Below are 23,935 nucleotides of genomic sequence, written 5' to 3'. Positions count from 1 at the left end.
TGATATTTTCCATAGGAAACTGTCCTTCTTCCACCAAGAATGAGTTAGATGCCCATTCTACATGGCCCCATGTCATCCACTGCTTCTCTGAGTGTATCACTATGGTCCTGGTCTATAATTCTTGGACCCCATCTGTCTTCCCTACTAGACTCCCTGCTCCTGGAAGTCAGGGACTTATCTGTGTGTTTGCCTCTTAAAGACAGACAAATGGGAATGGTGTGGAAGCTCAGTTCCTCTGTCATTTTGGAAGCTGAGCAGCAAGCTGGCTCAGCAGATCTGTTTGCTCTGCAGAAGAGTAGGCCAATATTAGCAACCGAGCTTTGGAGGCTCCCACATTATAATGAGGACATTTCCTTGTCCAGGAAGCTCCCATTATTACACAGTTGTCCAGACCAGAGCTTCCCAAACTCTCATGAGTCCTGAAGCATCTAGGTTCTGATTTCAGCAGGCCTGGGGTGGGCCCAAGACTGCATTTCTAACAAGTTTCCAAGTGATACTAAGGCTGCTGGTCCACACAGCACAGACAGTGGCAAGAGACCAGATGTTTCCTGTCTTCCTTTCTCTACAGATACGTTAAGTGGAACTAGACCCGAGTCCCTCTCCTATAACCCTCAACATTGTGTGTTCAGTCTTGCTTTGTCCAACCTACACTTCTCTTAACATAACAAAGATGAGAACTAGAAGGAGGGTACCATGTCTCCCTGGCCTTCTGACAACACCGTGCTTTCCCACTGAGTAACACAGGGTTTGGTAGACACCAATTATCATCGTGGAATAAATCAAGAGCCCCATTACTTGAATAAGGTAAATAGCCAGTGAAAATGTAAGCCCAGAAGACTTCAGGGGATCCTAGACCAAGGGTTCGCAACAAAAAGTAGGAGAGTTCTCTGATACGGTTTAGAAAAATTTACTTCTCTTTTTCTTGAGGAATAATTTGTACTGCAAGTAGATAATTGGAGATGGGTGCTGATCATAGGGTCTGGGGGGCCCCAGCGTGCACTCATCTGCTTTCACCTGGAGATCACACAAAGTAAAGCACTAGCCAGGAAAGCAGTGGTGACGAAGCAAGACATTTCCTTGTCCCTTCCAATGGCTAGTGACTTAATGTTCTGTGACCCCAAATCAATAAGGGAGAACCTAAGGTTCCATTCACTTACATACCAAATAGTAAGAGAGTTTAGTTATATATTATGTCCATTTTAAGGGAAAACACAAGATAGAAGGGGACGAAGGGAAAGAGAGAGAGAAACATGTAGGTAGTAAGGAAGAAGATACTATCACTCAAGGGTGGGGGGCAAAGAGAAGGCAAGGACCAAAAGGTGAGGAGAGAGAGCAGGAAGGATATATGCTATGGAGGCCAATGGATTTGGAGTTATTTCCAAACCTCACTGGGACACACCTGACACCTCAATCTAGAAGGATCTGCCATGTACATAAAGCATTATCTCTTTGTTTCTCCTCCCAAGGGAACATGAGTGGTGGAAAATACCAAGACAACATATTATATCCTCATCTGGTCCCTGTAGCCTTTCCCTCTTAATGTTTTACCTTTTGGAGAGCAGCTCTATGTTCTTCTGGAAAAGAGAGATAGAAACATTGCTGTCCAGAGGAAGAAATATGTAGGATACAGTGAAAATGTCTAGAAATTGTCCAAGAATGAGGGACAGGCCTGGGGTCAAGGGCAGGCTCCAGTAGCCACTTTAAAGTGCTGATTTGAATCACGCTTCCCCACAGGTAAAGTGTCTTTGGCTTGGGGACTTGCCAGTTGGAGCATGACTCTAGAAGTTGTGTAAAATCTTGCCCTTGAGGGGACCCAGCAGCAGAGATCCCGCTTCTGCCTTGTCTCCCCACATTCACAGTCCCATGTCAGAATGTAGCCCAGCTGCCTTGATCCCCAATGTCCCCACAAGACCGTGATAATTTACCAGTGCCCCACTGCTCAGCAGAATCACAAAGATAACAAAGCTCTCAAACCAACTGTGTTTCACTATTTGGTAGCAGGTTTTCCGCAGGTTCCACCAAATGATCCAGTGGGACTTTCTCTTGTCCGTGGCACAGCATGGGAAGCAGTGACCCAGGCCTGCAAGAAATAAGCAGTAGCATTATCATTAGTGCCTGCCTTGAACTGTATTAATAATCCTAACTCTTCATCCCTGCCTTTATGTTTATCCCTTACCTTTGCAATTTTTCCCACTGAAGAAAGAGGTGAAGTCGCTTTCCAACCCCTCAGTTCTGGGCTTGGCCATATGACTTGATTTGGCCAATAGAGCAGAGTGAAAGTCACACATGCCAGGTCCGAGCTTCGGCCTTAACAGGCCGTGCATGTTTCCACTTGCTCTCCAGGACCATTTTCATAAGAAAGGAATATTTGGGTCAGCCCACTGGTTTCAGGAGAAGGAGGATGGACATGTGGTACAGAACCAAGTGGCCCAGGTAAGCCCAGGCTAGGTTGGCCAGCTCCCAGTCATTACCACTCATATGAATAAAGCCAGCCAAAATCAGCAGAGATACCCAGCCTAGATGAGTGGAATCATGTAGATGCATGTTTACTCTTGTGTGCCACTGGGGCTGCATGGCTGTTTGTTATACTGCAATTTCTTTTGGCACTAGTAAGCTGTGTCCTAAGGACTGAGGAGAATGAGGTAAGGAGGGGCACAGGCTCTGTGAACCACCCAAACCACACAGGGGAGAATCTGATCCACTGTCGAGGTGCTTACACATAGCTGGACGTTTGCCTTCAACACACACGAGCCCTCGGCATGAATCACGTCATCCTTCTCCCCTTGTCTCCTCCGCCCATCCTCCAAGTCCTGTGGATGCTAATTTCACAGTGATCACAACATTCCACTCCCTTCCTCATCATCTTCCTAAGCAACCGTGAGGTCTCCTCAGTCTGCCCCTGCCATCCTCCATTGTTTAGAACACCAATAGGTCAATCTCCCTGAAAGGTTATTTCTTCTTTTATGCCACCCCTCCCTTCTTGAAACCAACCTTTCTTCTCCAACTCCACTGTTGACAACCTGTGCATACCTCAAAGACCAGTCCAAATGTAAGTCAGGAGAACAGTGATCTATTCCTAGCCTGACTTCTGACCCCGTGGGAAGTTGGGGGGCCGTCAAATCACCTGGAATATGTTTGAAACCATTCTTGGTGTCTTGTCTGAGACCAGTCTAGTGTCAAACTTATGGAGAAATTTTTAATTTTTAGATTCATTCATTCACTTAAGTCTCTATCTATCTATCTATCTATCTATCTATCTATCTATCTATCATCTATCTATGTTGAGCCCATAATCTAGGAAAGATTCCATTCTCACCCTAGAGATACAATATTAAGTCACTGCCTATGTTTTTAAGGACCTCGCAAGAGAGACAGACACAAATAAATTCCCCACATGAATATAGGAAATAATAAAGGCACATAGGAACGAACCACTGTAACTACTCAAGGAATCAAGAGAGACTGCATTTACTGATTGCTTATTATGTGCCAGATACTCTTCTAGGTGATTTACATTCACTCATTTAATACTAACAATAACCCTTTGCAGTAGATACTAGTATTATAGCCATCTTATAAATGAGGCACAGAGTGGCTAAGTAAATTAAGTCACACAGCTAGTAAGTGGAGAGGCCAAAATTAAGCTCAGGCAGTCTGGCTCCAGAGCCAAAGGTCCTAACTACAATGCTATCTTTCTTTCAGAGAAAAATCTTGAGGGATGGCAGGGCTCCATTCAACCCTGGTCAGGTTCCCTTTTCTACCACCTCGTCTACGTCCTGACAATGGATGTACTGGGGGTCAGAGAAAGTGGAAGACATATTGGCCCAGCGGGCTCTCTAGGAAAGTTTTCTAGAGTTTCTACCCTAGTGGTTAGGTTATATAAGTTGAGCCCACCTAAATCAAGAATTTCCTGAAATCTCCTTTGCCTGGATCTGATAATGGCCCCAAGAATTGATAGATGCCCTCCCTTCACTTTTGTCTCCAGTAGAAGTAGAAAGAAGGCATCTACAGAGCTTCCAAGAATAACAGAATTTCCTCCAAATGTTCTGCGAACTGGATGCAGGAATACTGCCACTTACCTTTGGGAAAACATCTCTCTGGTTCTTTTTTGGGAACCATTTCCGGTATCCTTGCAAAAGGATCCTGTGGATCAATGGTGCTACATTCTGAGAAAACACTGGTGGTATCAGACTTCTGCACATGAGAACAAAGGAAAAAGGGAATCATTTACCAAGACTGTCTCTCACCATGGTAGCACCTAATACCTTAGTGTGTGACATTTTAGGAATAAGGCTAGCTAGACAAAGATTCCAGGTATAGGGGTTTCTAGAAAATGTCCCTCTCATTGGGTGTTTTTAAAAAGTGCTCTGAGTAGCCCTGACATTAGGAGAGAATTTCCTAACTACTCTCCCTTGGCTGAAAAAAGACAAGGTATATGAAGATACAGTGTCTCAACATTCCCCCCTCTACAAATCATACCTCTGATACACTACCTAACTCCAAATAGGGAAGCTGGGTGATGAGGTGAAGGCTACTTTACTGAGACTAATTTTCAGCTCTCTCAATCCCTAGAAGAGTAGGCCTATGTTAGTGGCTCTCATTGATTTTTGTCTTCCAGGATACATTTTGACAATGTCTAGAGACACTTTTGATTTCACAACTGGGGGATACTATTTGCATCTAGTGGGTAGATGCCACGAATGTTGCCAAACATCCTACAGTAGACAGAAGAACCTACCACCATGAGGAATTATCGTGCCCCAAATGTCTTAGTGGAGAGGTTAAGAAACCCTGGCCTACACCTTTGCTTAAGATGGGACTCTGGCAATTGGTTCCGCATTAGTCTTGATAGCCATAGTGACTGTCTTGGAGAATGTGTATGGATAAGCCACAGGTTCCTCTTGGGAGCACCCTGGGAAAATTACCTTTCGGGGGTTCTGTGCTGACAGATAAATGTCACCTTCAGAGAACACATCGATTTCCACACTTTGAGCTCCTGGGCTGGTAGACGTCTTGGTCTCCCGAGGGAGTTCATAGGCCTGACACAGAGGAGGCCAATTAAGTACAATTAATATTTCTCCTGGACAGCTCACTTGAGATAAAACAACTTTGAATTATGATGTTTTACTCCTTTTCTTTTCACTTTTTAAAACTCTCCTGGAGAAACTCCACACAAAATAATTCTGGGAAAGCTACCATAGGAAACAGGTAATGAAACTTATCCAAAAGTCATTTAAGCAAAACTATATGGTTTTGGTACAAAATTCACCAAATAATTCAGAAGGGAATGACTAAATAATAAATTATTTAAAAAGTGGTACTGGTATAATTATCCCTGAAAAAAAATAATATAATACAGAATGCAGTAAAAATAAAATCCATAATGATTTGATGTACTAATATAAAAATAGATGAGTAGAAAATGTTAGAAGAATAATTTGGAAAATAATTTTTTTTATTCTTTGGGGTACAGAGGGTTGGCTTAGTGAAATAGAAAAGGGCATAAAGAGACAAATGAAGATGTATTACTACAGAAAAATAAAAAGTAAATTTTGTGTGACAACCTGTGGGTATATTCAAGAAAGATGTACAAAGTCATGCAGGTATATGTGATTACACCTGCAGGTATAATCAAGAAGGATGTCACGGTGTATGTAAATATTCCTGTGGCTCTGACTCTCTAAGGTCATAATTTAAGAACACTTCTCCCATTCGAACACATGCATGGACACATTACACACACACACACACACACACACACACACAAACACACACGAAACACAGGTAAATGTATCTATGGACCAGACACAGAACAGAAATATGAAGTAGTAACAATTTAAAGTGTGTAGCAGAGAGGGGCGCCTGGGGGGGTTCAGTCGGTTGGGTGTCTGACTTCGGCTCAGGACATGATCTCATGGTTTGTGAGTTCGAGCCCCGCGTCGGGCTCCGTGCTGACGGCTCGGAGCCTGGAGCCTGCTTCAGATTCTGCGTCTCCTCCTCTCTCTTCCACTCCAATGCTCATGCTCTGTCTCTCTCTGTCTCTCAGTCATAAATAAACATTAAAAAAAAATTAAAGTGTGTAGCAGAGAATGATAACTAAAAGTGCCCCATATGAGGAAGGGAACCACAGCTATGCCCAAAGCTTGAAACTGTGGACTGGGTTGAAGTTCTTGCACGTAAGAGAGAAGGCCAAAACAAGTTGTTGTCAATGCTTGGAATTACAATTATACACAGCTGCCTGTCTAGGGAGGCAGAAGGAAGGAAGGCCTCAGCAATGAGGCCTGAGTAAACGTACCCACTGGGTCTGAAATACGCCTAGTGTCACTATGAGACAGGAAGCTCAAGTTGGCAATTTAAGACTTGGTTCTGCGCTGCTTGCCCCAGAAGTATCTATTAAAGACATCACAGAACTTAGACTGCAGAGGGAGTGACAGATCCTCTCACTAAAGATGAAATTTTATTTTATTTATTTATTTTTTTCAACGTTTTTTTTTTTTTTTTTTTTTTTTATTTTTGGGACAGAGAGAGACAGAGCATGAACGGGGGAGGGGCAGAGAGAGAGGGAGACGCAGAATCGGAAACAGGCTCCAGGCTCCGAGCCGTCAGCCCAGAGCCCGACGCGGGGCTCGAACTCACGGACCGCGAGATCGTGACCTGGCTGAAGTCGGACGCTTAACCGACTGCGCCACCCAGGCGCCCCTAAAGATGAAATTTTAAACGAGGGCTCCGAGATACAGGAGGAGACAGACAAATCAGTAGCCCTGTAAATTAACTACTAGCAGGTGGATTTACCCGAGAAAAAACCGAAATCATATAATAATCTGGAAGGGTCATCAAAATGAGTGAGTTTAGGATTTGATCAAAAGTATACAGAGCTTCACTTCCTGAATGGCAATGTAAGGAGCTCCGTGGACGTGTTCTCCAGAGAAACGAGCCTCAGTGGGGGAAAATATTTTTAAGAAATCACTCAGAGTCCCTGGAAATTGTCCTCAGGGCATACAGCCAAGGAAGAAACACTTATTCAAAAAAATCTTCAGAATTCAGTAACAGCAGCAGGAGTCCATGGCGATCGAGCCATGATGTCCCCTCTCCCTCTCACCTTCCAGCTCAGTTCGATGGAAGCCTTACTTGAGGCGGCTGCGGGGAAGATGAGGCTCCCTCTACCCTCAGCCCCCAAGGAAGCGAGATGTATCTTATCAGGAGGTGGAGATCACTAGCTTTCCTTATCCTCTCCAATGCGGAGTTGACGAGGCCACGTTCCTGGCGAATGCGGCCAAGGATTTGGGCTCTCTTTTTCAAACCAGTCTCCTAGGACAGAGACTATGCCAGGCTCCCCAGCTTGAGAATACTGGAACCCTGATAAGCCTTACGCCAGCTAGTTTGGAGGGAAGAGCTTCCCTCTTTTGACAAAGAGGGAAGCTGAGAAGATGTGAGACTACTGCCCCTCCAAGCACTTGCATTAGTAGCTAAGGGCTTTTGCCTATGGTAGGAGGCATTCCAGAAGAAACGAGAACTTTGAAGCTCTCCACAAAAGAACCGACTTTATCCGACACAACGTGAGGGAGTCCAAGCCTAAGGGTATTCTTGAAAACAACGGAGATTTTGATGGTAAGCAAGGAAGAAGAGACTGGTAGCTCTTCATGAAAAGCAACAAACTCTAACTGATTTGGATGTAAATCTTAAAAATAAATAAATTAATTAAAAAACAGCAACAAACTAAACCACAGGTCAGCAAGTTCACCACAGAGAACCGAGGAAAGAGACAACTGAGAAGACTCTCCCTGGGTTGGGGGCGGAGGGGAGGGACCCGAGTGGCTCAGTCAGTTGAACATCTGACCTTGGCTCAGGTCATGATCTCACGGTTTGTGAGGTCGAGCCCCGCGTTGGGCTCTGTGCTGACAGCTCAGAGCCTGGAGCCTGCTTCAGATTCTGGGTCTCCCTCTCTCTCTGCCCCTTCCCTGCTCATGCTCTCTCTCTGTCTCTCAAAAATGAATAAACCTTAAAAAAAATATTTTTTAAAAACCAATAAAAATTCTAGAGTTGAAATGTGTAATAACAGAAATGAAAAACTCACTAAGTTGAGCAACAGTACATCTAAACTGGCAGAAGAAAGAATCAGTGGCCTTGAAGAGGGATCAGTACAGATTGTGCAATCCAAAGAGCACAGGAAAGAAAGAAGAGAGAAAACCTAAAGGAAACTCAGAGGAATGTAGGACACTATTAAGCACACCAACTACAAAGAAAGGAGAGAGAAAAAGGAGCAGAATAATGGCTGAAGACTTCCCAATTTTGACCAAAAATATTAATCGACACCTTTAAGAAGCTCAGAAAACTCAAAATAGGATAAACACAAAGGGATCCAAACATAGATATACCATAGTAAAAATGCTGAAAGCCAAGGACAGAGGAAATATTGAAAATAGCAAGAAAGAAGCCATTCATCATGTACCATGGGATTCCAACAAAATTAACAGCTGACTTCTTATTAGAAACAACGGAGACTAGAAAGCAGTGGAATGATATGCCGTGAGTGCTGAAATTAAAAAGCAAATGTGAACCAAGATTTTATTATCCAGCAAAACTATCTTTCAAAAATGAAGGTGAAATAAAGACATTCCCAGATTAACAAAAAGGAAATTCTTGGCGAGCTGACCCACCTTACAAAAAAATGCTGAAAAAGATCTTTCAGGCTGAAAGTAAGTGATCCTAAATGATAGTAAAAGTACACACAAGAGAGCAAAGAGCGGAGGTAAAGGTAAGTCTGTAATTATAAAAGATGAGAAAAATGCGTATTTCTTTTCTTCCCTTCTGATTTCAAAAGAAATCGTCTGAAACAGTTTAAAATTAACGTATTTTTGGACATGTAACATATAAAAATAAAATATATGTGATAATAATAATACCAAAGAGGCAACCAGGAGCACAGTTTTATTGTAGTAAGGATATGACACCTGAAGGTAACTCACATTCACAGAAACAAATGAAGAGAGCTAGAAATGATAAATGAGAAAATTAATAAACTCTATAAATAGATACTTGTTTTCCTTCTTTTCTCAGCTTCACTAGTAAACATATAATTATATAAAGCAACGATAAAAATGTATTGTTGTGTTTTTAACATATATGAATGCAATATGTATAATAAAAATACTACAAAAATGTGGGAGAGGGAACAGAGCTACACATGAGTCATGTTTCTGTATCTCATTAGAACTAAGTTAACTTATCAGACATCAATTCTGAAGAAGTTAGATGTATGTGGCAGCTCCTAGAGCGATCAATGAGGAAGTAACTCAAAAAATGATGTGAAAGTCATTAAAGGAATTAAGATGTTCTATTAGAAAATACATGGGGCGCCTGGGTGGCTCAGTCGGTTAAGCTGACTTCGGCCCAGGTCATGATCTCGCCGTCTGTGAGTTCGAGCCCTGCGTCGGGCTCTGTGCTGACAGCTTAGAGCCTGGAGCCTGTTTCAGATTCTGTGTCTCCCTCTCTCTGACCCTCCCCCGTTCATGCTTTGTCTCTCTCTGTCTCAAAAATAAATAAACGCTAAAAAAAAAAAAAAATACTTAAATAATGCAAAATAAGGCAATAAAGGAGGAAAAGAGGAATAAAAACACATGGAACTTATAAAAACAAAAAGTAAAATATTAGTAGATAAACTGGATCAATAATAATGTTAAATGTGAATGGGTCAAACAATCTAATAAAAAAGGTAGAAAATGTTAGACTGGATAAGAAAACAAGATCCAATTATGTACTGTCTACAGAAGAGACATTTTAGATTCAAAGATACAAACAGTTTGAAAGTAAAAGAATGGAAAAAGCTATCATACAAGCAGAAGCCAGAATAAAGCTGTAATAACTATATTAATATCATACAAAACAGACTTTGAAACAAAAAAATTTACTAGACATAAAGAGGGACATTTTATAATGACGACAAATCACTGTATCAGAAAGATATAACATTTATAAACATGTATGCACCTAACAGAAGAGCCACAAAATATATGAGGCAAAAACTGACAGAATTGAAGGGAGGAATAGACACTTCAATAATAATAGTTGGAGACTTCAATAACCCATTTTCAAAAATGAATATAACAACTAAGTAGAAGATAGAAATAGAAGACTCGAACAACATGACCTAGCCATTATACTGAAAAGACACCTGTGGAACCCTCAACTCCAAACAGCATAATATACATTCTTCTCCCATGCACACAGAACACTTCCAGGATAGACAATATGCTAGGCCATAAAACAAGCCTCAATAAATTTAAATGTATTGAAATTGTACAGACTGTGTTCTCTGATCATAATGAAATAAAATTGGAAGAACAAAAAGACACTTGAAAAATCACAACTATGTGGAAATTAAACAAAACATTCCTAAACAACCAATTTGACTTGTAGTCAAATGAAAACATCACAAAAGATATTAGACTTTAAGGCTTAAAGTATAAAAGACTTTAAGATAAATGGAAATAAAAATATTATATGCCAAAACTTGTTGGATACATGCAGCTAAAGTAGCACTTAGAGGGAAATTTATAGCTATAAATACCTACAATTAAAAACCATCTCAAATCAATAACCTAACCTTCCACCTGAAGGCACTGGGAGAGGAAGAGAAAACTAACTCAAAACAAGCATAAATAAGCATACAGTAAGTAAAACTAACTCAAAACAAGCATAAATAAGCATACAGTAAATACCTACAATCAAAAAACATCTCAAATCAATAACCTAACCTTCCACCTGAAGGCACTGGGAGAGGAAGAGAAAACTAACTGAAAACAAGCATAAATAAGCATACAGTAAATACCTACAATTAAAAAACATCTCAAATCAATAACCTAACCTTCCACCTGAAGGCACTGGGAGAGGAAGAGAAAACTAACTCAAAACAAGCATAAATAAGCATACAGAGATTCAGAAAATAATAGATATAATCAACAAAATCAAAAGTTGATTATTTTAAAAGATCAACAAAATTGACAAAACTTTAATAAGACTGACCAAGAGAAAATGAAAGATCAAATTGCTAAAATCAGGAACAAAAGGGGACATTGCTATCAACCTTATAGAAACCAAAAGGATTCCAAGGAAATATTATGATTAACTATATGTTAACAAATCAGATAACTTCAAAAAAAGGACATATTCCTAGAAATACAAAAACTACCAAAACAGCCACAAGAAGAAACAGAACATCAGAATAGCCCTGTAATTCCTATAACAAAGTAAACAGATTTAATTTGTAATTTAAAAACTTCTCACAGAGGGGCGCCTGTGTGGCTCAGTCGGTTAAGTGACTTCCGCTCAGGTCATGATCTCAGGGTTTGCGAGTCTGAGCCCCACATCGGGCTCTGTGCTGAAAGCTCAGAGCCTGGAGTCTGCTTCAGATTCTGTGTCTCCCTCTCCCTCTGCTCCTCCCCTGTTTATGCTTTGTCTCTCTCTCTCTCTCTTCCAGTTTCTGGTCTGACATGTAAGAAGGCCTGGAAGTCTCCACTCCATCCTAACGTGTGAAAAGCTAAACGAACTGGAAAACCAATAACTCTTCTTAGAGCCATAAGAGAAATAAGTCCAGGGCAAATTATTGTCCCCCAAATTGGAGAGAAAGACAGGATAATACAGAGAATCACAATTTACCAAAGCGGAAGCCCAGGAGCAAAATCCTCCGTGGGAATCAGTCCCCGAGGAGGGAAACCTAAACTGTAATTGACAAACTGCTGGAGGCTCAGTGTGGACAAATCTAAGAGATAAAAGTCCTAGGGGACCCAGTCAACAGAGGCCCCCACACGTTTGTGAGTTTTAACTCTTAGAGCTCTACCAGGTTCTCACAGTAAATACAGGAGAAAAATCCACACTTGCTTCCAGCAGGGGGAGAGTAAAAGGAACCATTTTGAAACATGCTAGAGAATTCTATTCTTAACAAGCCTTTCCCTCAAGAGAAACTAACCAGAGTCTAACCTGCTGGGGTTTTATCAGGACCTAACTGACCCGGGGGTGGGAAATACCCGACTCTAGCTCACGCTAGCCACCTGAGGAGCACTGTTCACGGTCCAGAAGCACAGGCTCACTAAAAGACTGAGACCTAATCATAGGACCACAGAGCTTCTTCATTCCCCTCAAACCTCACCAACACATTGACAAAGGCCCATTTACAGCATTTCCATCTACCCAGCACATCATGTCTGATTCTGAAGAAAAAACAGAAGGCATACTAAAAGGCAAAAAATATAGGTTGAAGAGACAGGCACGCATCAGAACCAGTCTCAATATGGCAGTGTTGTTGGAATTGTCAGACCAGGAATTTAAAACAGCTATGATTAAAATACTCAGGGCTCTAATGGACAGAGTAGACAGCATGCAAGAACACACAGGCAAATTGAGCAAGAGAGATGAAAATTCTCAGAAAGGATTTAAAAAATGCTAGAGATCTAACACATTGTAAGAGAAATAAAGAATGTCACTGATGGGCCTGTTAGGAGACTGGATACAGCTGAGGAAAGAATCTCTGAGCTTGAGGCTATCTCAGTAAACATCTCCAAACCTGAAAGACAAAGAGAAAAAAATACGGGGAAAAAAAGGAACAGAATCCTTAAGACCTGTGGGGCACCTACATAGGTGAAACATACATGTAATGGGAATACCAGAAGGAGAAGAGAGAAAAGAACAGAATATTTGAAACAATACACACAATGTTCTAGCCTCAATTATAACCGATAATATTTGGATGGACCCCAGGACATCATGCTCAAGTGAAACAAGTCAGAGAAAGACAAATACAGCATGGTATCACTTACGTGTGAAATCTAAAAAAGCCAGATTTGCAGAGACAGAGAACAGAATGGTAGTTAACAGGGGCTGGGGGGTGGGGGGTAGGGGTAGTGGGTAGCTGTTGGTCCGAAAATACAAACTTTCAGTTAGAAGATGAATAAGGATATGATGTACAGTGTTGTGATTATAATTAATAATACTATGGTATATACTTGAAAGTTGCTAAGAGAGTAAACCTTAAATATTCTTACCACAATAAAGAAATAATTATGTGACATGATGGAGGTGTTAGCTAATACTACGGTGGTAATCATATTATAAGAAGGCCCATGTTAACCTGATACCAAAACCAGGCTGACACATTATAAGGGAAAAACCTAGGGATGCAAAATCTTTAACAAAATACTAGCCAGTTGGATGCAAATATACATAAGAGGATAATAACATACCATGCTCAAATAGGGATAATCCAAGGAATGCCTAAGTGATTTAGCATCCAAAATAAATGTTAAAAATGATTATCCCAATAAATATGGGAAAAGTATTTCAGAAAAATCGATATACATTCATAATTTAAAAGAAAAATAAAACCTCCTGGCAAATGGAATGAAGGGAACTTCCTCTCCTAAGATCTTACTTAATGGGAAAAGACTTTATGTTTCTACCTAAGACCAGGAGCAAGGCAAGGAATACATTCCCATGATTCCTATTCAACATTATACCAAAGGTTCTAACCAATGGAATAAGGCAAGAAAAAAAAAAAGCCCACATAAAAAAAAGAAGTTTTTATTTACAGATGAAATACTTATATGCCTAGAAAATCCTAAGGAAACTACAAAAAAGCTATTGGAATTAATAAGTCAGTTTACCAACACTGCAGGATAGATACAAAGTCAAAACACAAAAGCCTATTTATATCCATGTACTAATACCGAACATGCAGAAACTAAAATTTTAAAAATTACATTTACAATAACATAAAAATATTAACAGATAGAGCCAATTTGATCTTTGACAAAGATACCAAGTTGATTCAGTGGGATAAGAACAGTCTTTTCAAAATACGGTACTATAATCACTCATATATACAGGAAAAAATGACTCAACTCATATCATACACAAGAATTAAGTTGAAATGGATCATAGACCTGAACCTGAGAGTTAAACCTGTAAAATTCTCAAAGAAAACATATGGGAAAATATGTCCAGTTTTGGGTTATACAAAGATTTCTTAGAATGGAATGAAAACCCATGAACCATAGGAATAATATTGATCAGTGATACTTCACCAAAATTAAAAATCTCTCCTCACTGAAAGATACTGGGAAGAAAATAAAAGATGAACCACAGGCAGTTAGAAAATATGTGCAGTGTTATACCTATCAAAGGACTTGTATCCAAATATGTAATAGACTCTTACAACTCAATAATAAGAAATAAAGATGGACAATAGATACTTTACCAATGAAGATATATTATGCAATATCATTATTTATCAGTGACATGAGACTTGAAACCACAATGAGATACCACCACAAACCCGTCAGAATGATTACAGTGATTGCTAATGGGAATGCAATATGGTACAACCACTGTGGAAAACTCAGGAATATTGAGACAGCCCAGCTGCATCCAGAATGAAGCCTGTAGTTGTTTATTTAGGGCGCTCAGCTCCCTGCCACTCCCTGACCGCCTCATCTCCCACCACTCCTCGCCTACTGGTCCCTTCAGAGACTGCGTTTGTTCTCACCACCGTCTCCTTTTCTGTGCTGTTCGGTTCACTTCCCACCTTTCAGCTAATCCAAACGTTACGCTTCTTTTAGGGCTCAACCACAGTCACTTGATTCCCCTGTCACCCTGGCCCACTCTGATCTCGCTCCCCTCTGGACTCCTCTGCCATCTCTCCACCTCCGTACGTGCGGGAGCACGATTCGAACCGGCACTAGGATGTGCACGCAAATACCGCATGGTGCTCAGAACAGGGCGGGCCACCAGTGCCCCATGGCAGCTCTACCTTCATGTGACCTCTACGTCTACGTATCAAGCTTCGTACCTGTTTTCCAGCCTCAGGTGGTGCAACGCACTGTGCATTGATTTTGCCAGAAGATTCAAAATCATCCTCTTCCTCTGCAAGTGGGGCCAACCAAGTCCGGTCATGGTCTACACTCAAGGTCTTTGGTGCAGACGTGACTACACCGAACTCCTCCCAGGTCTCCGAGCCCCTTTTCACCCCTGCGACCAGTGGAATGATGTCTTTGCTTTTGGCAGGAGGGCCTCCCGACACCTCTTTTTGCTGCGGTAACGTTTGCCTCCTGCACCACGTGTGACAAAAACGCACAAGAGTGTGGATTACAAAGCAAAAAGCCCGGTGGAACCGATCCAGGGCTAACTGGACTTTGGTTTTTTTGGCCTCTCCAACCAAGCTTCCATCCCTCTCCTCATTACTGAAGGAATTGAGCAGCAAGGCAATGAAGAGGTTGAGTACCTGGGGCGGGGCGAGGGGAGGGGAGACACAAGGGGAATAGGAAGTTTAGCAGATGGGAAGATACAGTAGGTTTCCGGAGCAACTTCTCCCCCCAAGACCCAAAACTAACTCAAATGAGAGTTCTACGTCCTTCTGGTATTTACCTATAAAAAAGTTTACCTATAAAATGAATAAGAGGAGAAAAATTGAGGAAGAGAGCAAGGTAAAAGAAAAACGGAAGGGAAATGGTGCAAACAGCCCAAGTCTGCCTTGTCTACATACAAGCAACAGATGTTGTAAACCCTGGCCACGGTAAAGCAGAGCTGTGTGGCCATGTATATTCCTTGGGGATCCGTCGAATCCTGACCTTGGTTTTCCTGGAATTGCCCACGGGGATATGGGTCTGATGTCTCATACTGCCGTGGAGTCCTCTCCTGTTGGTACAGTTTGAGAGAGGATGTGCTTTGGGCAGGCTTTTTAGGTCCTGTTGCCTGAACCACAGCAAAGTGTTGGGACTGAGCCGGAGGGGTTGGAATCGAATCTGCGAATCTGCGACTCTTCTGTTGAAGCTTGGATCAATTTAAATTCAGATCATCTCATCAGCTTCCTACTCGGGGTTTTTTTGCTGACACTTACACACCCTCCCATTCATCATCTTTACCTCCTCAAGCGCCTTTGTGGCTGTCACCCACTCAAAAATAGACTGCCTTCGGGGAGGCGTATCTCATGAGCTCGAATGGGTCTCATCACTCTCCCTCAGCTTCACCGTAAGAATTCCCACCTGTGGATCTTTGCTCAAGCTTTCCTCTCTTTGCTAAGTCCACCTTGCCTCCTTTTTTTTTTTTATAATTTTTTTTTTTTTGGAGAGAGAGAGAGTGTGTAAGCAGGGGAGGGGCAGAGAGAGAGGGGGACAGAGGATCCGAAGCACTCTCTGGGCTGACAGCAGCGAGAGTGACGTGGGGCCTGAAATCACAAACCGTGAGATCATGACCTGAGCTGAAGTTGGACACTCAACCGACTGAGCCGCCCAGGCGCCACCTCCTTGCCTCTTGAGTACCCTTCTCAAGTACTGTATCTTCCACACATCCTTTGTTAACACTCCGTTCCCACTCCCATTGGTGATACCCTGTTCCGAAACTTTTGTATCACTTATTGTCTTTCTAACAACGCTGATCTCATACATAGGATGAAGCAATGGTGTTCATGCGGATGGTTCATTATATTTGCACGATAGCCCCAACTTGATTCTCAAGACCTTGTGGTCAGATGTCCTGTGTGTCTCTTGTCTCTTCATATCTTTACTGGGTACCCAATTAGCTAATAGTGTCTATGTTTCCGGCTGCAGGCAATAGACTCAAGGTAACTTACACAACGAGAAAATGTAACACAAGACACTTGAAAATAAAACAAGGGGATGGGGTGTCTGGGTGGCTCAGTTGGTTAAGCGTCTGACTCTTGATTTCAGCTCAGGTCACGATCTCACAGTTGTGAGATCAAGCCCCGTCCCAAGCTTGGGATTCTCTCTTTCTCCCACTCTGTCCCTCCCCTGCTTGCACACATGTGCGTGTTCTCTCTCTCTCTCAAAAAATAAAATAAAATTAAAAAATAAAACATGGGGAACACGAAGATAGGTTCATTCCACCTTTTCCCTCTACCTTCCTAACAACTTTGTGTTAGGCTGGCTCTTCTCCTGCTTGGATAATGTTTGCAGCTCTGAGATGAATCAGTCTTTAATAACAAGGCCCAGGGAAAGTAAAGGGACCATTTTTTTTTTTTTTAGGTCATCCTTTTTTTTTTTTTTTTTTTAAGACCAAGAAATCTTCCTTACTAGATATCCCTTTACATCTTATTGCCCAAATTAAGTCACACATCCCTACCTCAGCCATTCATGGACAAAGAGAATACAATTATCTTAGAATAATCGCCTGTAGTAGAATAGATATTGAGGCATCCGTCAACATGAGCGCTGTGTGACAAGGAGGTTTTGTTTCATGCTTATAATAATTTCCTCAAGTCAAATTCAAATGCATATTTTAATATCATATAACATTACATGCATAATTTTATATGTAGAGTAATAATCACTAGCGAAGCATTGCAAAAGAAGGTAATGCATCCGTTTAGTCCATATATTAAAAAAAAAAAGATATAAGACACTCACCACGAGTTTTCCTATCACCATGATCAACAGAAAGACGACGACGCACAGTGGTTTACTAGTTTCTTGCATACATTCCCACATGTTTTCGATCCATTCTCCACAGAGGATGCGGAATACCACCAGAAAGGAACGGTAGAAGTCCCCCATGTGCCAGCGTCGTAAACATGGGACTGTAGGGCCACAGGATTTGGTGTTATTCCTTACAGAATTGAATTTAGAGCCAAAAAGCTGCATGCCAACAACTGAGAAAATGAAGACCACAATGGCCAGGACCACGGTCAGGTTTCCCAGGGCTCCGACGGAGTGACCAATTATCTTTATCAGTGTGTTTAAAGTCGGCCAGGATTTGGCTAGCTTGAAAACCCTTAGCTGTAGAAACAGACAATAAACAAAAGTGGAAGAAAAGCCTGTTAAAGACAAATGCCATCTGCTCAGCTATGTAGTAAATGACACGTTCCCAAAGCACAGCATTTATGATTATCAAAAATCTTTTCAAAGCCAAATCCATCCTAAACATAGTCATCAACTCCTTGTCCTACGCTAACACCCATATTTACTTTTTGTTTTAAAAATGGAAATATTTGGGGCGCCTGGGTGGCTCAGTCAGTTAAGTGTCCGACTTCGGCTCAGGTCATGATCTCACGGTTCGTTGGTTGGAGCCCCGCGTCAGGCTCTGTGCTGACAGCTCAGAGCCTGGAGCCCGCTTCGGATTCTGTGTCTCCCTCTCCCTCTGCCCTCCCCTGCTCACGCTGTCTCTCTCTCGCTCTCTCTCTCTCTCTCAAAAATAAATAAACATTTAAAAAGTTAAAAAAAATGGAAATATTCTACAGAGAACAAACTAAGGGTTGCTGGAGGGGAAGTGGGTAGGGGGATAGGCTAGATGGGTGATGGGTTTTAAGGAGGGCACTTGTTGGGATGGGCACTGGGATATATGCAAGTGATGAATCACTAAATTCTACTCCTGAAACCAATATACACTCTATGTTAACTAACTAGAATTTAAATAAATTTAAAAAAAGAAATATTTTGTTCTGATTTTTGTTAAATGATACTTTGGAGTCATGATGGTGGAATTAAGCATATGTGTCTGTTGCATAAAATGAAATGTTTTGGAATTCTATACTATAGAATACTATACGCAGAGTCAAAAAAGTCTGGCCCAAGGACCAAATCCAGCCAATGCCTGTTTTGGTATGGCCTAAGGGCTTAGAATATTTTACATTTTTAAATGGTTAGACAATAATCAAAAGAAGGGTATTTCATCACACATGAGAACTGTATGAAGTTCAAATGTCCACGCCTATAAATAAAAGTCTATTGGAACACAGTCACGCCCATTTCTTCTCGAATGTCTATGGCTACTTCTGTGCTATAACAGCAGAGTTGAATGATTTCGACACAGACCACATAGCCTATAATGCTGAAAATATTTACCATCTGGCCTTTTACAGAAAAAAAACTGCTAACTCCTGCTTTACATAATTCAGGTCACAAGTCTGAATCTCAACTGTCTAACAGTGATGAGAGTAATATGACATTTTGTACCCAGGAGAGAAAAAGCAATCAGCTACTCAAAACACACACACTTTTTCCAAAAAGAACATTTTTTCCCTGGAACCTTATAGACCCTGTAGGAGACAACGTGGCAACTACGTTCATAGGTCATTTCCTACATTAACTTCCAATGTAAACCAATGGGTTTCATTCCAAAGTACAATCCTATCAACTATTTGGGAGAAACATTTCAGGTCAGTAAGACTTATGGCCCAAGAGAAGGATCAGCGCTGTGTCCCCAGAGGGTAGATGGGGGAAATCACGGTTCTGTTCTCATATAGACAACTCCACAGAGTCCCTCCCGTCAGAGCATGGCTGTAATAAGCCTAAACAATCGTAAAGCAAATGTAACTTTGCTCACCTGAGCACCAATAAAACTTCAGGAGAACAGCCTAAAACGATACATGACTTTGGGCAGTGTGATCGCCTAACATATCCCAAGTATAAAATGTACACCTTCTGTAACTGGGGCAACTGTCTTACTCCTGGAAATCTCATCCCTGCCAAAATAAAAAGCAAATCTCTGGAAGGGGACAAAAGGCCACCTTTTCTGGCTTCCTGCTTCCCCTGTTAGATGTGGTCTCTCTGTAGCTTTCTATCCATACTTCTCATGGGGTCTGTCACGTTCTCTACTTTGCCTCACGGTCATTTCTGGCCCTGCCTTGTCTCGTCTCTAGATGCCAGACTCCTTGAAGACAGTACTTTTCCTCCCCTTTCAGCCCTCCTTCGGGTCAGCTCCTGTCAGGTGCCTCTGCAAAGGTCACCAGCATGCCTCCATGGGCAGTAGACGGAGGGCCGAGATGACAGCATGGGAATGTGGCACTGGAAGCCGTGAGGTGGAACCTCGTGCCTGTCGGTCTTCACCCCCCCTTGGTGAGCCCAGATGTGAGGGTGCCCGGCTCAGAGCTCAGGGGTGGGTGGTGGGGAAGAGATGGAGGGAGGGGTGGTACGCTAATCAAGGAGCACAATCCTGACACCAGAAGACACAACACTGCACCTGCTTGCCTAAACCATCATCTTGGGAGTGGGGAGGTAGGGGTTCAGCTGGGAGGAGACCCCCGCGGACTCCCAAGAACATGCAAAACCTGGGTGGCAGGAGGAGGGCGGTTTTGAGTCTCTGGTTAAGGCAAGAGGAGTTCAAGTTGAGTGCAAAATAGCCACTGAACTCACTCAAGACTCTCGTCAACCCTGGCAGCTAAGGCATTTCAGTAAAATACAACAGTAAGTGCCTTACCACTCTTAAGGAATGGAAAAACAGAGGGCTTTGTTTTCCTACAACCACACTGTTCATCACATCTGCAAAACTCAGAAGAGCGACGATGCTGTCAAAAATGTTCCAGCCTCGGCGGAAGTAGTTGTAGGGATCGAGCGCGATGATTTTTAGGCACATTTCTGCCATGAAAATGCCAGTGAAAACCTGCAGTGAGACAGGGAAGAATGAGAAAAGGGAGCTACTGCTCCTTGAAGATACAGTTCTAAGAATGGTCCAAGGGAATTGCAGAAGTCCGAAGAAATACAGCGCATTTTGATTTACTTGGCTCCTCTCCCCCCATTCCTCTCCCCATAGTGCCCATTCCAGTGTTCCCAAGCTCGCGGACATCGGCGTGGAGAATAAATATTATTTCCCATTCAGCTGAAAATAAGGCAGAGTGATAGAAAATGTCAAGCGATCCCTCCTCTAAGTTCCTTTAAAATGTCAACGAAAGTTCCAAAATGGGGGAGGTGGGGAGTACACGGCAGCTCTGAAAACTGAAGATAAATATCCTCCATAAAGCCGAACCCAGGAGGAGTTCACCCAACCACTTTGATCAGAAAAAGACTTCAAAGGGGCCCAGAGCAGAGACTTGAAAAAACACTGCCGGGAACAGGAAACATCTTTGAGCAACTCAATATGGACGCTTGGCCTCTATGATGAATACCATGGGCTAAACCCTGCATTGGTCATGGTTGAAAGGAGGAGAAGTGGGTTGGCGTATAATCCTAAACATTCACTCGCAGAATGCAGGGTTCCTTATTCCAGAACAAAATACCGGAGAATCAAAAAGAAAGGCAAGAGCTACAGAAAGCGCGAAACGATGTGATTTCCACGGGCACAAATATATGTTTTTGGTTTTGTCTTTGAAAATTAGATAAATACAGGCTGAAAAACACTGCAGTGTTGAATGAGCGGCAGCCAAATTCTACATCATCTATCATCTACATCTTTGCAGACGAGAAAACAAAGCATTTCTTCATAGCAAATAGCACATTTTCTCTCACACATACACAAATAAATAGATATGAGAAAACAATAGTATGAAATAATATGAAATATGAAAACTATAGCATGAAATAAGTGATAATAGTATGAAACAATAGTATGAAATAAGGTAATATAAAAAGGTTGTCAGCTATAGGACTCTACAGCTTTGGAAAAGAAAAAGAAACACCCCAGAAATGATTTTTAAACGTCCTTATTAAAAGTAACAGATGATCCATTTTTATAAATAATTTGATGACGTACTATTTATCTTTAAAAATCCCTAAAATAAAGTGACACAAGTTAAAAAAAAAAAGGGGGGGAAGGGGGGAATAAGCAAAGATAAATCCAAGATAGGCAAATAGAAATCGAGGGGGCAAGGTGCGCCTGGGTGGCTCAGTCGGTTAAGCAGCCGACCTCGGCTCAGGTCATGATCTCGCGGTCCGTGAGTTCGATCCCCGCGTCGGGCTCTGTGCTGACAGCTCAGAGCCTGGAGCCTGTTTCGGATTCTGTGTCTCCCTCTCTCTGACCCTCCCCCGTTCATGCTCTGTCTCTCTCTGTCTCAAAAATAAATAAACGTTAAAAAAAAATTAAAAAAAAAAAAAGAAATCAAGGGGGCAAAACCAAAAACCAAAAAACCCAAAGCTCGTATCAGTCTTTTCCCTTTAAATATTTCTATCTACTTCTGCCCAAAGCTGCAACCAGAGTCTGAAAGCACGCAGTGTTACCTGTTCTAGTTAATTGTGCTGGACTGATCCCTGTTCCCTTTTGAGCTCCTCCTCCCCCTCCTGTCCCCTTCAGGCTTAAGCTGTCTAGCCCTACAGCAACCCTACATGCCTTGGGACCATGGGTTTTGCAAGCCCACTCAACTGCTACTCATGGCTTTTCGGGAGCTCAACATACTCCCCTGATTTAAGCTGTCCCAAAGCCTAGAGAGTCCATTTTCAAGTCCAGTCCCACAGAACCTCCACAGGCCAGTTAAAGCCTCGCCCACCCATCGGAGGAGGGAGGCTTGGATGTGTTCCTGGGATCTCAGGGCTCCAAAGCCTCCTTCCACCGCTGCTACGGGGGCACAGATGAGGTGACTACCACCCTCGTATCGTGTGCCTAGGGAACAGGGCGCAGGGGATGGAAGCACAGGCTACGTGGCCAGCAATGCAGGTTTCGTGTCAATTTTCAGGGGCCCGGGGTGCAGCCTCTGCCTGTGAACTCAGACACCAACAATGTCCCTGGGCCTCCTTCTATACCCCTTCTGGGGAGAGTGAAGAAGAATGTCACTTAATTATCCAACTTCTGACTGCAAAATGCAGCTTCACCTCAACACCCAGAACATCTAATCAGTGGGAAATCTGAGAGGGTGGCTTTTGTCATTTCCCACACTTGGATCAGAAAATGAAGGGATGGACAGACAGGCCACCTTTGCAACTGGAAAGCCCTGTCTAGGGGCATGACTTTGGGTTCTTTGGGTTATTCTCTGGAACTAATCTAATAACTCCATCCACCAGGAGGTGATGAAGGATGGCTCTGCTGACTCCGTTGAGCTGGGAACCATGGTCTCGTGGGCACAGCTTTCTGTCTCCAAGGGAAATAACACTGTCAGCCCATGTCTGGGATACGTCAGCAGGAGATAGGTGAATACGCTGGCCTAGAGCCCAGAAGACACCAGCCTATTAGAAGGGACCGTGTGTGTTAGGCTCATCGAGCAGCATGAAATCTGATCTGACCCACACACACCCACAAGGGCACTTCCACCCAAGGGCAGTTTGGGGAAAGAAACTTAAATGCAGACTGTATGGAGAGCCACCTTGGTCCTGCACTGTGGTCCCACTGGATCCCTGCTCCTCCTGAGGGGCCCTGGAACTGAGGGTGACAGTTACCTAAACCTGATGCATGGAAGCAGCTCTGTGAACCAACTTCTGATTCAATAGGCATAGCGGGTTCCGATCAGCGTAAAATAATTAATTAAAAAACACATACGTACATATTGCCTAGAAATCCTCTGCAATGCTAAAAAATGATCATCTTTGCTAACAGGACCATAGGAAATAAGTTTCTGCTTTGTATTCCCCTCATTTTAAAAATTTTCCTTAGTTTTAAAATTTAAAAAAAGCATGTATTACTTTTTTAAGTTGGAAAAATAAAATAAAACTTTAAGAATAAATGGCTACAATTTGCAACTATGTAGATGGAACTAGCGGGTATTATGCTAGGCGAAATTAGTCAGAGAAAGACAAATATCATCTGACTTCACTCATATGAGGAATTTAAGATACAAAAAAGATGAGCATAAGGGAAGGGAAGCAAAAATAATATAAAAACAAGGAGGGGGACAAAACATAAGAGACGCTTCAATATAGAGAACAAACAGAGGGTTGCTGGAGGGGTTGTGGGAGGGGGGATGGGCTAAATGGGTAAGGGGCATTAAGGAATCTACTCCTGAAAGCATTGTTGCACCATATGCTAACTAACTTCGATGTAAATTAAAAAATAAGTAAATTTTTTTAAAAAAACAATAAATGGCTACATACTCTGGTAAGATTTTTAGCCTATTCACTCATTAGCTAATTAGGATAGAACGTTCAGCGGGTAATTTGCTATTTCTGATATTTAGGAGACTAATTAATCCTCGGGAAAAATGCCTTCTCCGGGAACAATAAATTGAGCAGTTCATGAAACGTCTGCTCTCCTACCTTAATTTTCCCAATTTAACTTGGATTAGATACATCTAACG

At 42.2% G+C, this 23,935-nt stretch overlaps 1 protein-coding gene across 1 annotated transcript in view; it reads right to left on the bottom strand.

Moving 5' to 3' along the window:
• The window catches only part of SCN11A (sodium voltage-gated channel alpha subunit 11), a 94,291-nt gene that overhangs the window by 28,987 nt on the left and 41,369 nt on the right, over window positions 1-23,935 (bottom strand). The window contains exons 14-19 of the mRNA XM_042999271.1: window positions 20,200-20,382; window positions 17,412-17,780; window positions 14,840-15,271; window positions 4,926-5,039; window positions 4,080-4,194; window positions 1,926-2,080 (exon numbers count right to left, since the gene is read on the bottom strand). Coding sequence (XP_042855205.1) covers window positions 1,926-2,080; window positions 4,080-4,194; window positions 4,926-5,039; window positions 14,840-15,271; window positions 17,412-17,780; window positions 20,200-20,382 — 1,368 coding nt within the window. The remainder of the gene's footprint in view (window positions 1-1,925; window positions 2,081-4,079; window positions 4,195-4,925; window positions 5,040-14,839; window positions 15,272-17,411; window positions 17,781-20,199; window positions 20,383-23,935) is intronic.

The sequence above is a fragment of the Panthera tigris genome, chromosome C2 (assembly GCF_018350195.1).
Source record: "Panthera tigris isolate Pti1 chromosome C2, P.tigris_Pti1_mat1.1, whole genome shotgun sequence".
In the NCBI taxonomy this organism is placed as follows: domain Eukaryota; kingdom Metazoa; phylum Chordata; class Mammalia; order Carnivora; family Felidae; genus Panthera; species Panthera tigris.
This window is presented reverse-complemented; position numbering and strand designations above follow the sequence as displayed.